At 41.8% G+C, this 15,286-nt stretch overlaps 1 protein-coding gene across 1 annotated transcript in view; it reads right to left on the bottom strand.

Moving 5' to 3' along the window:
- Positions 1 to 15,037, bottom strand: part of SPATA16 (spermatogenesis associated 16) — a 70,461-nt gene extending 55,424 nt beyond the window's left edge. The window contains exons 1-2 of the mRNA XM_065748416.1: positions 14,987 to 15,037; positions 12,840 to 13,460 (exon numbers count right to left, since the gene is read on the bottom strand). Of these exons, the coding sequence (XP_065604488.1) occupies positions 12,840 to 13,460; positions 14,987 to 15,037 (672 nt within the window). The remainder of the gene's footprint in view (positions 1 to 12,839; positions 13,461 to 14,986) is intronic.
- Positions 15,038 to 15,286: the final 249 nt, after the last annotated feature.

Genomic DNA, 15,286 nt, shown 5'->3' with positions numbered 1-15,286 from the left:
TTCCTTTGAGTTTTGGAGAGTTCTTAGCACCAGCAGAGCTACGACACTGGACAGGACCACCTTTGGGCCTCAAAGCTTTCTGCATTATTACTCTGCAGGATATGTGATTTTTGTAATGCCCAAGAGTAGTAAAAAAATTAGCTTTTAGTTTTTAACAAAATTCAACTGTCAGCAATGAGATACAACTGTAAACAAATAGATTAAGTCTAAGAGCCTTGTCTTTAAGGACAATAACGATACAGTTCTACTAATGAAAATGCAATTGAATGTCCTTTGCTTGGATAAACATCTCTAACAGGATTGTTCAGTGTGCAATGATTTCATCTGCGTAAATGACTTTGCTGCAAATCAACTTTAAAAGCAGATTTCTAATGAAGAATAACAAGTTTATCTTTAGCTGGGTGGTGTGCTTAATGTCTCAGATCACACTCAGGCCAGTGCTGAGTGCTCTCACAACACTGGGACGTGATTGCAGTCTATTGATGTTGAGTGCAGCCTCTGCTTTAAATGGACTATAACCAAAGGATTCACACTGGAGTCTATTTCTGTTGGTCACCAAAGCTTTGGAATGGAAGAAGGAGGACACTGTTTGTCTAGTTCCTTGTTATTAGTAAGTCTGGTTTTACCAATTAGTTTCTTGTGCCTACTTAGTTAATATCCAGTGGTTGATCTTTTGGAGGTACAAGCTCAGCAGCTGAGGTCTCATTAGAAGATTAAATCCATCAGGAAAAAACATCTACATATGCATCTTTCCTCCTACACGTGATCCTTGGGAGTCAGCCAGGATCACAGACCCACATCCACCTTCATCTCCTACAAAGCTAACACCATCTTTGAGATTGTGTGTCTTGGTTAGAGATCAGCACAATTCTTTGTGGTCATGGGTCATACAGAAATTGTCTCCCTAGTTTAGGTGTGATAAATATCTTCTTTTTTCACATCCCTTCTCTGCTGAGCAAGTTACACAGTGTATGTAATGGCACTCATACATTTAAGTTTTTCCATCATCTTGTTATCAGTAGAAGTTATAAATCAGAGAATTCATCACTTTTAACTTAGCTCATGGTACCATATATATCTGCTGAAGCGTCTCTATGGGAAAGATGTGCTACATGTACCTAAAAACCAGAGAATTATGTTCACATCAGTGAACATAAAAGTGTCATCAAGTTTTTCTGTAATAACACTTTTCAGCCGAATTGGCCAAGCTGTGACCTCAGTTAAATTTACGGGAATTAGAGCTTTGAGGCTACTCCCTTGACTTTCAAGTTCCTGAATGATTGTGAGAAGAAAAGAATCATTTAGTGATCTCTTCAGTATGAAGTGCCACAATTCAGAGTTTCCTTGATGCTTACTGCTGATATTGAGGAGTTATGTCTAGACCTGTGCAACCCCCCTGTTATCTTTGACAAAAGGAAAAACACAACTCTCTGTAAACTATATCTAAACAGATAAGGGTTTAGCAAACATGTTTAAGTACAGTGCAATTGGATTCAAACAGGTCTTCTTAGCGGGATCTTGGAATAACACAATAACTCAATGTTTAGTCACACAAAATCAGAGCAATATTCCAAGGGTTTTTTCTTCTGTTCGTTGATGTATGGGAACTGCTGAATCACGGCCTGAACCACTGATTGGTCACCTGAGGTGAGCACCGAGTCAGCCATGGGGCCACAGGTGGAGGTGATATACCTGTGTGATTGGAAGGGGTGGAGCCTGGCTCCACCTCTCCCAAACCCCATTTAAGGGCTGACCACCACCAGGGAAGGATCTCTTCTCGGAGATCCCTTCCACGTGGAGTCCCCTGTGAGCCTTGACATCCTGAAGGTGAGCCATCTTCTCTTTTGTATTATTTGTATCCTATCTATATAGAACTACTCAAAATATACCGTCATCTATACTACTTCTTTGTGAAGTACCATCTTTGGGAGTTATTTACCCCACAGTTGACCACTTGGTTGGGTATGCTTTAGGTTAGGAATTCTCTCACTATTTTTGTGTGGATTTCTGCTGTGCATCAGTGGATTTGAAGTGGACCCATCTGTACTAGTTCCATGCAAACACCAAAAGCAAGATTCGACCTGTTTTACAGAAACAGCTCTTTTATACTTAGCAGAAGGGATATGGGTATACAAGATAGCTGTAGTATAAGGGGTTAGTGAGATATACAATACATTAAAGGCAGCACTAACAGAAGTGTCTGGTTCTGGGAGCAATATGGATACCAGTGAAAAAGGTTTTTTTGGATGAGCTATTTAAATGGAGCATAACAAGCACAAGTTCTGACAGCTATTATAACACTGCATTTGTTTCTTCAGCCTTTATTGCATTTTTCTGTTTCTAAAAGGACTTGACTATGCAGCAGGAGGGAGATTGCTTCCTTGCACTGTCCCATGCCCTGCTGGGTAGGGAATCTGGTGGAGCATTCTAAGATTTTCTGGGGAGACAAAGGAGGCTCTGTAGATACAGTTCATTGTAATTTTGGGAAACCTGTTGGATTGAGAGCAAGGGAAGAAGAAAGGCAGTGCCTTTCATAAGGAGAAGGGAGGAGATTTGTTTGCAATTTTCATGTCTCACCCAGCAGTGTCAAGTTTTCTTGATCCTGCTGCAGTTCAATAACTTTACCTTTGAAGATCAAAATGGGTTTTGGTGTTTCTGGAGTGCTTGCTTTAAGTAAAAGGTAAAAGCAGCTCCATCCCACTCCTTTGTAGAGACCTGAAGGTCTCCTCACAAGGACATCCAGACACAGACGTAACTGAAGGGCTCGATATATACATATATATATGTATATTTTAACCATCAAGGTTTTGTTTTTACAGAGTAATGTTATTGAATTTGAGTTTAATTCCAAACTGGGAAATTTGGGGTTATATTTTACCTGAGACTTTGGTGCACTTTTGGATCTGCAGAAATCTTGCCAATGTCTAGAAGTTCACATAAGCTATGAAATTAAATAAAAAAAAAAATTAAAAAAAATTAAATGTGAAGTTTTCCAGGCAATCTGGTGTTAAAACCCTGCAAGATAACGTTTTATATCCTTGACCACAAGTAGGAAATATAAGAAGTATTTCTCCCTTTCAAACTTAGAACAGCTGAGAGCACCCCTGTCAGTAGACAGGAATGTCTGTCCAGAAATAATATTTAATTTTGAGAATCCTGCCAAAGGCTATTTCTGTTTCCATAGGGGCCTTTGTTACAAGTGGAGGTCCCAGTGCAGGTTTTGTGCATGTGTAGTACACAGTCTTCAGAACTCTGCCCAGTGATCCCATACAGAGTTCCAACGTGTATATGGGAGATGTTAAGAATGGAAGTGGTACCTGCAATTTTTTTAATTAGTGGTGAACTGTCACTAATTACATTGCAATTCCTCCAATAAAGGAGGTTTCTCTTTCAGTGCACGTGAGTCTATATCTGTGTTTCTGAAAGCACGGTCATATAAATGCTCGTGATAAAGCTCTCGGTCAGAGGTCGCAGAACAGCTCTGTGACACTGTGAACTTAGCATAGATTTTGCTGTGGTATTAAGGCTTTAATTTTGGCAGTGGCAAGCAAGGAAGTTTTATGAGTAAGGACCTCCCAGGTGTTAGCTAATGAGAATGAGTGGAGGAGTTCCCCCCTCCCCGGACCCACCATGGTTTTGGTGTAAGGTGGGAAATTCTGGTCTGGAAGCTGGTGGCAAGGTAGTGTGGGTCACATTTGGAAGAGCATAATTAGAGCTCTGGTGATGTGTGTGTCGGCATCTCTGCCCTGCTGCTGCTGGGAAGAAGGAGAAAGGCTCAACTGGACAGAAAGGACAAAGGCAGCAGTCTGCTAATTGCTGCTATAAGCTTGGTGGCTACTGAAGACAGGAATACTTCTTGCCTTAAATTATAAATCCAGTAGATATCTCTGTATGTGAATGTAGATACAAATATAGATTGCGGTGGTAGCAAATTTAACTCGGCAGCTGCATGGGAAAGTGAATAAATCTGGTCAAATGAGATTCTGTGGCAACTTTGAGATCGCTTGTGCTTTTCTCTGCCAGAACAAAAGGGATAGGAGCAAGTTGGAATGCAGCAGTGATCTGCTGGCCTTGCTGCAGCCCAGTGCTAGGAATATTTATACATGTATTTTTTTATCCTTTCAGCAGAGGACTCTTTATCGCATCTCTCTCTTTTAGAGAGAACTTTTGAGGCTTTCCCTGGAGTGATTTCTAGAGTGGTTAATCAGAGGGACAAACCTGAAAAGGCAAGAGAGATTCAATTAGTGCCTTGTCTCCCAACCAGCCACTTGGCTCCAGAGCAATCCACGAGTTCAGCCTGGTACACCAGGCACCTGACTGCCTCCCAGAAAATGTCTGCTGCAGCAATGCTACTTCTGCAAATAACTTCCAGAACCTGATTGCAGGCTGAAAACAAAACACTTTTTGTATATTGCTGAGTGTTCCAGTCCCTACGACTATTAAGCATATCAAAAATACTGCAGAAAACCAGCACAACGCAGCCAGATAATGGCAGTTTTGTCTGAGTGGGGGGGAAAAAAATAATCAGCATGGAGGATAAAAAGAGAGAATTTGCTCTCAATGATATGATTTCATGCAGCATAACTTTCCAGCTTCTGTTTAAAGTCACACTGATGCCTTGGTAAGTAATTTCAGTCAGCAGAACAGGAATCGTATATAAAATCGCTGTCTTTATTGTTAATGAGATTTGTGTAAATAACTTTCTAAGAACATATTGAAAATATATAGTTCACTACTGAATCTGAATGCAAATGTCAGGTAAGAAGAGCTAAATTTGCTAAGCTACCTGCAATGTGCTCTGCCATGGGTTTTTTGAACAATACATACATATGATATTTTTGGCATATTTAGCTGCTTTATGCAGAGTTAGCACCAGGTTCTGTAACAGCAATGTATGTGTGGGTCATATTTGCTGTTTTGGGGATATTACTGGTTACACAGAGCTGGCAGAGAGCCCAGTATACCTCAGATATGCCTAGTTCTGAGAAATGATCCTTATTTCTCTTCCAACAAAACCCAGTGTTTGCCAGAAAAGCATAGACCTGGCGAGCACCAGGTGAACCTCCAGGCTGCTGTGGGATCAGCATGGGGTGGGATCCATCCAGCTCTCTCCACATCTCCATTGGTTCCATCTTGAGCCCATCTGTGTTAAGGCTTCAATTCCTCAGCTCTAAGCAGCCCATTTTGCAGGTGTTTCCTCTGTAATGTCAGATGTGTGGAAGGGATTTGGTGTCTATGTAGGGCAGAATATTAAAGAAATCCAAATCTAAATTGAGACTTCAAGTGCCCGCAAATTTTAGAGGATATAGCAATTTGGTTTGTTCTCATTTATAGCTGGATGCTGCTTTATACAAATAAACTTGACGTGAATCTTTCCCTCCCATGGAAGATAACAATGTTCCCTGCAGCACTCCTAAGCCAAAGTCATTCCTATTCATTGGCATGGATTCAGATAAAGGCTTTACCTCCCCCCAGCAGAAACTCAGGGGTCTTTTTCTCGTAAATAATTTGCTTTGTGAGCACTTAAATCAGGAACAAAGGCTTTAGGAAAATGTCACCTGTTTGACTTCAGCTTAATCTGTGTGCCATGCCATAAATCAGTGCCTCTCATTACCAGCCTCTATTTCATGGAGTGCCCCCCCGTTATCAGTATTGCCAGGGTGAGAGGAGTGCAGAACAAAAAAGAAAACAAACCTCCAAAGCTCTCTAATGAAACATATATTGCAGAATCAATATACTACAATAGTTTCCAAGGAACTTTATATTCTGCACTGTATACTGAAGCCTCTTTTATAGATTGCCTTTGTAATGCAAGCTCTGTCAGCCCTCCAATGTGAGTCCATCCAAAATCAAACCAAAGCAGAAATGGTGTAAATATTCTGTATGAAAACCCAACAATCAGACAAAAGTCAAAACGGATACGAGTGGCTCCTCTTGATAGGCTGCAGATCGAGATGCCTGCTGAACTGGAAGCAGGAACATCAGTCTTTTTCGATAGCATTCACGGAAGGAGCTGGCCAAAAGCTTTTTTTTTTTAATTTTATTTTTTGGTGGCAACTGTCAGCTGGTGTGATGTGACTGCATTGTAGCAAGATTTTGAGAGCTGTCATGATTGCTTGGAAAAAGCAATATCATTTCAGGCCAACTAATTGAATCCCTTTGATGCCAAGAGATTTGCTACCACTAAATCCAAACCCAGAGATATCTCACCAGCACTTTTATTAAGGCAAAGAATGTGAGTGAAAGGCTCACTCCACTTTGATGGACAGGATTATTAGGGAAAAACAATAATTTGCTGAAGCCGTATTTTCACACCATTTCTGAGTATGGCATTAAAGATAGCTGCAAGGCTGGCTCTCCCCTCTGCCTTCACCTCAGGACTGTGGGGATTTGGTAAACTCCAACACGGATCTCCTCAGCATTATTGTCAGTGTGAGAAATGCGGCACATATCCACGCCTCAGGAATAAACAGAAATAAAGCTCTTCCCTAAAGTAACCTAAACAGAATTCATCCTCCCCCTACTTTTTATTGTTTGGTTCACCTCTGTAAAGCTTTTCAGCATTTATATTCATTTTACACTGTCAAAAGCTGAACAGGAGTAAGATAACAAATGGTTCTGGTAGCAGCTGTCACCACCTACTGTCTGTGCATGCCTGTGTGAATCTCTAAATGGAAATAAAGTACTTTAATAACACATTTTCTCTAAACTGTCCTCATGGATAAAGTTCCTCTCAAATCAGCCTGTGAACGCTTTCCAATTCGGTGCCCACTTCAGCCTGCATCGTTGTCTCTCTCTGCAGAGCCCAGGTAGCGTGCAGCAGTGCGATTTACAGAGAGTTCAGAGGGAAAATGCATTAATAGTGCACCTTCTGCACCTGCTGCTCACCTGCACTAGCTGCTTTCGGTGTTTGCACCATTTCCTAACCTGCCTAATTTTCTTCCCATAAATTAAGCTGATTGTCATTGCCTTTGTTGACTAGCTGGGAAGCACCCATGGCCACAAATTAAACATGGATAGCTCTGCCCTCCCTATTCCTGTAAGATCCATTCCAGGAGCAGATGGCAGCTTGGGAGGATGAATGCCTTCAATTTCTCAGGGCCCTCGATATCACAGGAACTCCTCTTCAAACCATGCTTTAAGGCATCTCTTCACAGGGAGAGGCAGGAGGTGGGATCACACTTCTGCACTGACCTTCTGTTGCATATCTCAAGGCCTGTGATGCACGTGGGGAGCTGTGGGGTTCAGATACCCAAAGGTTTTTAACTGGCTCACTTTCACAGAAGCCCTTTAGTTCTCCAGGCAGAAGTGATGTGCCCTGAGCCAGCTATGGTATCAGTGGCTGTGCAGAAGATCGAGCCCCCATCGATTAAGATGGGCTCATTCTTCATAGGAACATCAAAGCTGGAAAACACCTCCAACTCCAGCCCATCCCCCCCATGCCCACTGCCCGTGTGCTCAGTACCACGTCCCCACAGCTCTGAACACCTCCAGGCACAGTGACTCCACTACTCCCTGGGCAGCTGTGCCAGTGCATCACTGCTCTTTAACAGAAGAAGTGTTTCCTAATATCCAACTTGAACCTCCCATGATGTAACTTAAAGCCATTACCTCCCATCCTATCACCAGTTTCCTTGCTCCAAGGCTGTCCCAAGTCTTCTATTTCCTTTTTTTTTCTTTTCATCTTTACCTACTGAGAGATGTATTATGTGGCCCTTGCCTGCGTTTTGCAGTGTCTGTAATGCATGAGGTTTGCACGTGTCTAGGTCAATGAGGCTTTTGATTGTAAGTGACAAGTGGAGGATGATTATTATTTTTAATCAACCCTTAGCTCAATGTTTACAAAGTACGAAGAAAATATTTAGCACTTTTGAGCACTCGTCACCTCCAGGTAAATAACTGAGTAGCATGTGAGGAAGCCAATTAGAGTTAATTAGAAATTGACTGATCTGCTCTGGCACGAGAATGATTGGAAAATATGGTCTGTCCTTTCTGGAATAGGGATTTTGTTCTTGTACATGCACATCAATGAGGAAACATATTGTTTTATGGTCGGCGTGTAGTATTCCTTTGAGAAAAAAGCACTTTATAAGCCAGATACGTAACAGCACTTCAGGCAAGAAGAATGGGGGCATGAATCCGTATAGACAAATAGTTGTGCAGTTCCTCAGCTTTATGTCATGGTGATGGGCATGCTGGAAATGCCTAGAAGATTAATAGATCCAAATTCAGTGATCAAAAGATGGGAGCGTATCCAAATGGATCATTATAACAGATTCCCACTCTATCCCACAAGCCAGATTTGAGCCATCTGTAAGCTTCACATTCCTGGTCTAAAATCTTCTGCAGCCATAAAAGATAGTTAAGTATCAGTAGAAAAAATCAATTTCTTGGCTTTGCAGCCTAAAAATATAGCGATGGCACTATGGGGAGAAGAAAACTGCTGATTATCAGGCCTTTTTACTTTTTTCTTTTCTTTTCTTTTCTTTTTTTTTTTTTATTTTATTTTTTTTTAAGCCAAGTTAAATGAGTAGGCTGTTTTTAGGAAACTAATTAATTATCATAGGTTAAAAGAATATTTCTGGAGAGTAACGTCAGCATCTTGTGCTCAGGGTTGGGGGATTGGTGACTGTCACCTTTGTTGTTCTCTGTCCAAGACTTGGTGTACTCTCAGAAGTTTTTAGAGAACCTGTGCTGGTGATAGAATAGAAAAATCTATGAGTCTGACTTTTAGCTCCAGAAAGCTGGTGCTAAAAATAAATATTTAGCCTTTCACATGTTATCCCTTGTGGACCCAAGTTTCATGGTATTAAAATGTGTCTAGTCCTGGTACACCTCTTCTTGGTGAGATGAGGGTGAGGAAATCTCTATAAATTTGCATTTTCTACCTTTTCTATAAGCAATTCCAGACCCTGTTCCCCTCAAAGTAAGGGGTTATACAATGAGGGCTTCTTGGACCCCAAGAGAGGGTAGAAATGTGGCTGTATCCACCTTTCTGGAGCACTTACTGCTGATTCAGCTTGGAGCACATCCAAATATCCCCATCACGTGCTGTTCCCCAGACTGCATCAGGGCCTCAGAGAGAGCCTCTCATACTTTTTAACCTGAAAAGCAAAGGTATGTGAGCACTGATGGGAGTGATGTTTAGCTCACTCCCATCACAACAGAGCCCATAGCAGCCATCTGTGGGAGGTTGGGGCATGAGATATCAACATATCTCACTTAGTTTTTAATCACAGGAAGGTTATTTTCAGAACAACGGAGTCTGGAATTTAAATCTGTACAGGTTTAAACAGACTGATATTTCTGAGGTCTTTTACACACCCAGACAGAACAAGTTTGAATGAGACAAGATCTGTGGATCCTTACAAAGGTTTAATATTACTTCGTAGCTAAGCTGTTAATAGTGGGCTAGAGATTTTCTAGACATACATATACAGTTTCCATTGAGGTTTTAAGCTAGAGTCATTTCTCATACCCTTCATATCACTGTCCAGATGTTCAAGTCCTATTTTTCTATGTTCCAACATATGGCTGCCAAAAATTTAGGGAAATTTACAGTGTTTCTCAATGTAGTCTGCCAAATATACCATATTATTGAGCTAAGAGGTGGGAGACCAAAGACTGTTGCCCCAATTTCTTCAGCCCTTTCCTTCAGTAGTGACAAAAAGTATTTAATTCTTAAGCTGTAATGGTGACAGTGCTCCATGGGAGCATTATTTTTTCCTCTCCTAGGCCAACTATAGTGCAGCTGACTAACACTAGGTCTCCTCTGATTAGTCTAATGGTACCTAAATAGTGCAGAAATAGAAAGAAGCCATCAATTCTTTTCTTGATAACACTGCTTTCCTGATGTCTAAAGTAATCAGCAGTATTCTGTCCAACAAATTCAAGTCTCTGGATTAAACACCCATTTCAATTTTCCCTTCTGCCTGGTGACTTCCCTTTCCTCAACTCCAACAATTTCAGTGCTAGGCTTTTTATTTGCATATCTGGAAAACAACACAATCTAAAGAATGATAATACCACATGAGTATGTAAGTAGATTGAGAAAAGATGTTTTGAGTTTAAAAAGAGCTAAGAAACATAAATAAGGAAGCATGCCTTAGTGATACAACTGAAATGTAAGGCCATGCATGTGCTTTTCTGGATCGTAGTCTCTCACTCAAAATGCTGTGATGTCAAACTAAAACCTCGATTTCCTTAAATGTGAAAAATATCTGTCAACATTTTGCTCTGGGGGCCACAACTTTGAATTCCTGCCCTTTGAGCTTGTAACATATCACGCTTCTCTTTACTGACATTAAATGTGGAGGAACTTTTTGTGTCTGTGTGTGTGTGTATGCTTCATCAAGGAGCCATGGATAAAACAAACACCGTTTCAATCTCAGCTGTTTAAGTTTTCTGGTTTTCTCTGTTTCTCTGCATCATCTCCAATTTGTCCATATCTGAAGAAATGGATGAACTGGAGCCGATGCAGAGAAAAGCAATGAACGTGATGCAGAGGTTTAAAACGCATGATGTGGGAGAAGTACTAAAAGGAGTGAGCTTATTTAATTTAGAGAAAACTGAAAGGAGATTTGCTGTGAGGTTGCATGTATAGAGAGAGCAGGGTGGCTAACTGCTTTTCATGATAGAATAGACAAAAAGTTATGGGATACTATGCAGTATGGGAGATTTGGAAGAAAGCTTTATCACAGCTTGCTGACATAGAGGTGATGTCCCTCTCAGTGAAGATTTTCAGATATAGAGTCCAGAGATGTTCTGAACTTACTCGGTTTTGCTTCTGGGGAGAGTGGGATTGTGAGGCAGCTGGAGAAGCCCCAACCTACAATGTTCTGATTGCCCAACCACTCTGTCCACAATCCCGGGAAGGAAGGAATTCCTTAATCTTTGCTCATTCCTTCCCCAAGATGTCTATTCAGGCCTTTCCGATTCCCTTTGGAACAGACAAGCACTCTTTTCCTCTCAACTGAAAAGTGTTTTTGTTCCCATCATGGCTCATTTCTGAATGAGGGGAAGAAAAAAAGCCTGAAAAGAACGTCACTTTCTAACTCACCTCACTTGCTGCTAGAATACTTATTGTCTTAAAATAAAATGCCTTCAGCAGTGTAGAAAAAAAAAAGAATGTTTTAAAAATGCTTTTGAACTAAGTTTGGCAGTACGGCACCGAAACGAGTACAGTTGGACCCTTTTTTCAGGATGTCAAGTGCACAACTGAAGTGATTGGGGTCACAGTGGAGATGAAATATTAGACAGAACCCAGAGAGTGCAGCTCCAAGTCCTCTGCTTTAATCACCAACTGTATTCCTGTAGAGACTCTGAAGTGTCGTTTTTTTTTCCTTTTAAATTCTTACAACTACTAGAGAGTGATTTTTTGCACTGTGTATCACAGCAAAAGTCAAGCCCTCATACACTCAGGGAATGTTGGTGTCTGGGTTAATTGTGAAGATATAGGGCGTCTTCCAAGGTTTATAAGACAGCTTGGAGGTACAGCACACCAAGCGCTCTGATGCCACCGCTATGAGAGCAGCCTTTGGCTGCACAGTGCCACTATTTAGCAGCTTTAGCGTCACTAAAAATCGAGAGACTGATGCCACAGCTACATTTCATTCTGCACGCAAGCAAACAGTTTATCATAGTCTGTTCCCAGCAGTTGTAATCCAATTTTTGTTATCTTACATTGTTTAAAAAAGAGAGGGAGAAAGATACTGTACGTCAATCTGATAAAAATGTTTAAATAACTGGTGCTTTTTTGTGATTATGTCGGTTTTACAGCAGCATTATGGAAACACAACAGGGTAACTAAAATCTGATTACGTCTAAGTCCTTGCCCATTATGTGATTATTATGAACCATGACTTCTCCTGGCACATTATGAATTACATGGTCATAATGTAAGGGATTTCCAATATAATTAACTGAGATTAGCAGCACTAGAGAAATCTGGGAATAATGATACAACTTCGAACAATCAGTTTTACTGTAAGTGCTGCTAGCTCTGGCTTCCAGGAACCAGAAGGCTGCTAGATGCAACCATGACCCACCTGTGAGGGGTTCCTGTTCCTTTTCTCTCTTTCTACCCCCATGGAATTAATTGCCACCTTGACAGAGTCCTGGAAACTGCCTTTTCTTTTCTTCTCTTTCTGGTTAAGGTTTTCAGAAATGTCAAAGGTTTTAATACACCTCCTTTACGTGGGCTCAGCCACACACAGGGAAGGGCTTCACTTTTGCAAACATAGACATATCTACTTACTGAAGGGCATATCAATTTAGGATAGCTCAAGTTTGAGCACTCAAAGATAGAAAGTCATGAAAATCGCAGATTAGTTTCAAAGACCGTGGCCAAGGTCATATTATTTCTTTAGTGTCTTGGGCAGCCAAGATCCTTCTTTCCACAAAAAATCAGGTTTGAGCTCTCGACTGCAGAAGAAAGGAATGGTTGTGTCCAGAGGGGTCACTTGCTACTGCACTTGTCTGTTCTCGTGTAGAAAGAAAAGGATTTCTATGCAGATCCAATGGCAATCTGATGGTTTTAGGGAAAAAGAGGGAAATGGTGAAGTTGCTGTGGGAAAAAATGAGGAAAAACAGACCTTCAGTTGAACTGAAAAGTTAAACATCCAGCACTGTAGTAGTGCCTGGGCGGCTGGGTTATGGTGGGAACTCTCCTGATCATTTGTCCCTGCTATAGACCGAACATTTCTTTTTCTATGGGTTCTAAATTTCCTTCATTAAGTATACTTCAACGCTAGTACAATCCGTTCTATGATTCCATGTGGAGTGGAGGCCCCAGAGATGTTTGCTTCAGCCCAGTGTCTCCCCCACCCCTACCCCCGTACCTCCAGAGCCGTTGCGAACAGCCCCGCTGCCACCGCGTAGTTCTTCTGCCTGTAGTGTTTGCTGCCGTCCCACAGGGCCGCCTGCAGCCGCTCGTCCACCTGCGGCACCACGCCGTCCTTCGCTGTGCTCGTGGCACCAGCACGGCCACGGAGCGCTGCAGGCACCGCGAACTCGAAGGTGATCTCCTCCTCATCAGCGTAGACCAGCTCCATTTCTACATCCATCAGGACTTTCAGAGGAATATGGGACAGAAGGGGCAGGGTTAAGTGCCTGCCAGTCGCTGATTTTGTGGCTAGTTTTTTGCTGGCTTGCGTTTTGTTGTTTTCTGATTTCCATTTCTGATTTCCATGTAGTGCTCTGCCTACATCATTTCTTTGTTTTTCTCCCTTTGTCTCTGCCTCCTTTATTCTCTCCTTGATATTTCCTACTGCTCCATCCCCAAGGTGGTTTTTGACCTCTTGCAGCGTCTCTGGAATATCATTCAATTTGTTTGCCACTACGCTTGACTCCTTGCTAGCCTGTGTTTGCTGAGAGGCTTCGTTCTGGCCACTCATGCCTAAGAAATCTTTTTGAAAGTCAATGCTGCTTTCTGATTCCATAACTTGAGCAAAGAAAGAGTCCTAGGAGAGAATGCAGGAAAGTTAAAAACACTCAAACATTGCAAAGGCAAAAAAGTCTGTGAATATTTTCTTCACTCAGCATATAGTGTGCTCTTGGTACTTGTATATGGCATGTTGGGCTCACTGTAATCACTATCTCCAGGGGGATCTGAGCACCTGATCGAGCTGTGGGTGTCCTATTTGTTGCAGGTGAGTTGAACCAGAAGGCCTTTAAAGGTCCCTTCCAACTCAAACAACTATGAAAATTCAGATCTGGGTTTGGGTTTTGAAGCCATTTCTTAGGCACTGTCTGAAGCAGCCCTGCACTATTAGCAGCAAAGGGAGCTGGGAGCAGGCACAAACTGGTGCATGAGGCAGAACACAACCCAGGCCTCTTCTTAACCAGTTCCTGTGCAAAAGGAAAGGTGACCAGATATGCACTGTAAACACGTCATTGTGCTCAGGTCAATTGAAGTTTTGATTTTCATCTACCTTAGCCAAGTGGGAGGCACAGGTAATTTTCTTCTTAGTTTTTCCACTGGTAATGAGAAGCATGCTTGTAAATAGCTTTAATGACAAGTACGTTTCACAATGGTTTGCTGAGCATAAGCACTCAGCATTTAACCTCACGTTATGGTTTAGCAGACCTCCATATCCTCAGCACCAGTTTAACATGCTTAACTACGGGCACAGATTGTACAAGGGGAAGACACATAATAAGTGAAGTTCTCTATGTCCATAAAGAGATTTTAAACACATTTTTAAATAGAGTCAGCAGTATTTGTAAAAGCTACCAGAACGTGTCTTGGATGCTGTAGTGCAGTGAATCTGTACTGTTTAGGGCAATGGGCAGAAATGTACAGAAAAGGGTAAAAGGAAGAGGTGACAGCATTTCAGGCTGTATGTGAAGTTGAAATAGAACTGCCTGTGGAGAAACTTATTCCCCCTTCCACGACTGCCAGAGAGGGAGTGAGAGGTGAGGGGATAATTGTGTGATTTAAGGTAATTTCAGAGGACTTTTTTCAGTGATGTGCTGAGCAATCACAGCTCCTACCGAGTTCAGTGGGGATGGAAAACCAGTGGCCCTTCTCAGATAGTGCTCTGCACTCGTCAGAATAGAGCTCAAAGGAATCATATTTATAGCAAACTATTTTGAATGGCAGCAGTAAAGCAGCTGGAAAAGGCTAATGTACTTGCATCTGGCAGCAATTTTACCTGTTTGTTAGACACTCAGTCCCTGTTTAAACAAACCACAGCACAGTCTAAAGATTGGAAGCCTCATTTTCCAGCACTGGCTTCAGCACCAAGTAATTTAGGAAATGATGATTTATCTCTACTGTGCAGTGGAGCAGAGATACTCCAGCCAGCCCCAGGTCTGGCTGAGGGGATGAGCCTGGTAATCTCGGTGCCACGTTGTGCCAACACCACTGTCATGTATGGGGCTGTGACATTCCTCTGTGGATAGTCCAGGACCCATGAGGGCAATGAAGGGCTTTTACAGCCTCTAGCATGGGATGTTCACTGGAAAATGAGAATTGAGTACCTACATCAGATAGAAGTTGGCAGGAATATTCCTCTAAGCATCTGTGCCATGCCATAAAACCCTTGGGAGCAACTCTTCTATTCACCAAAAAGCTTACAAAGGTGAAGTCCTATATGTGATGGTGGATTTAATATCAATGTGAACGGCAAATTGGCTGGACCAAGCTGTCTTAAAAAGATCAGAAAATGTACTCAGGCAGGTTCGCTTTAATCACTGCCTCAATATAAAAACACTTCTAGGCAAAAGCTTTTAGAAAATCATTATCTTTGTCAGTTAAGTATTTTCCTTAGACTTTTGTTAAAAT

The sequence above is a fragment of the Cyrtonyx montezumae genome, unplaced genomic scaffold, assembly GCF_038088225.1.
Source record: "Cyrtonyx montezumae isolate F1298 unplaced genomic scaffold, pur_monq_1.0 scaffold_5, whole genome shotgun sequence".
NCBI classification, from domain to species: Eukaryota; Metazoa; Chordata; class Aves; order Galliformes; family Odontophoridae; genus Cyrtonyx; species Cyrtonyx montezumae.
Note: the sequence above shows the minus strand (reverse complement) of the source record. Positions and strands in the feature narration are given on the sequence as shown.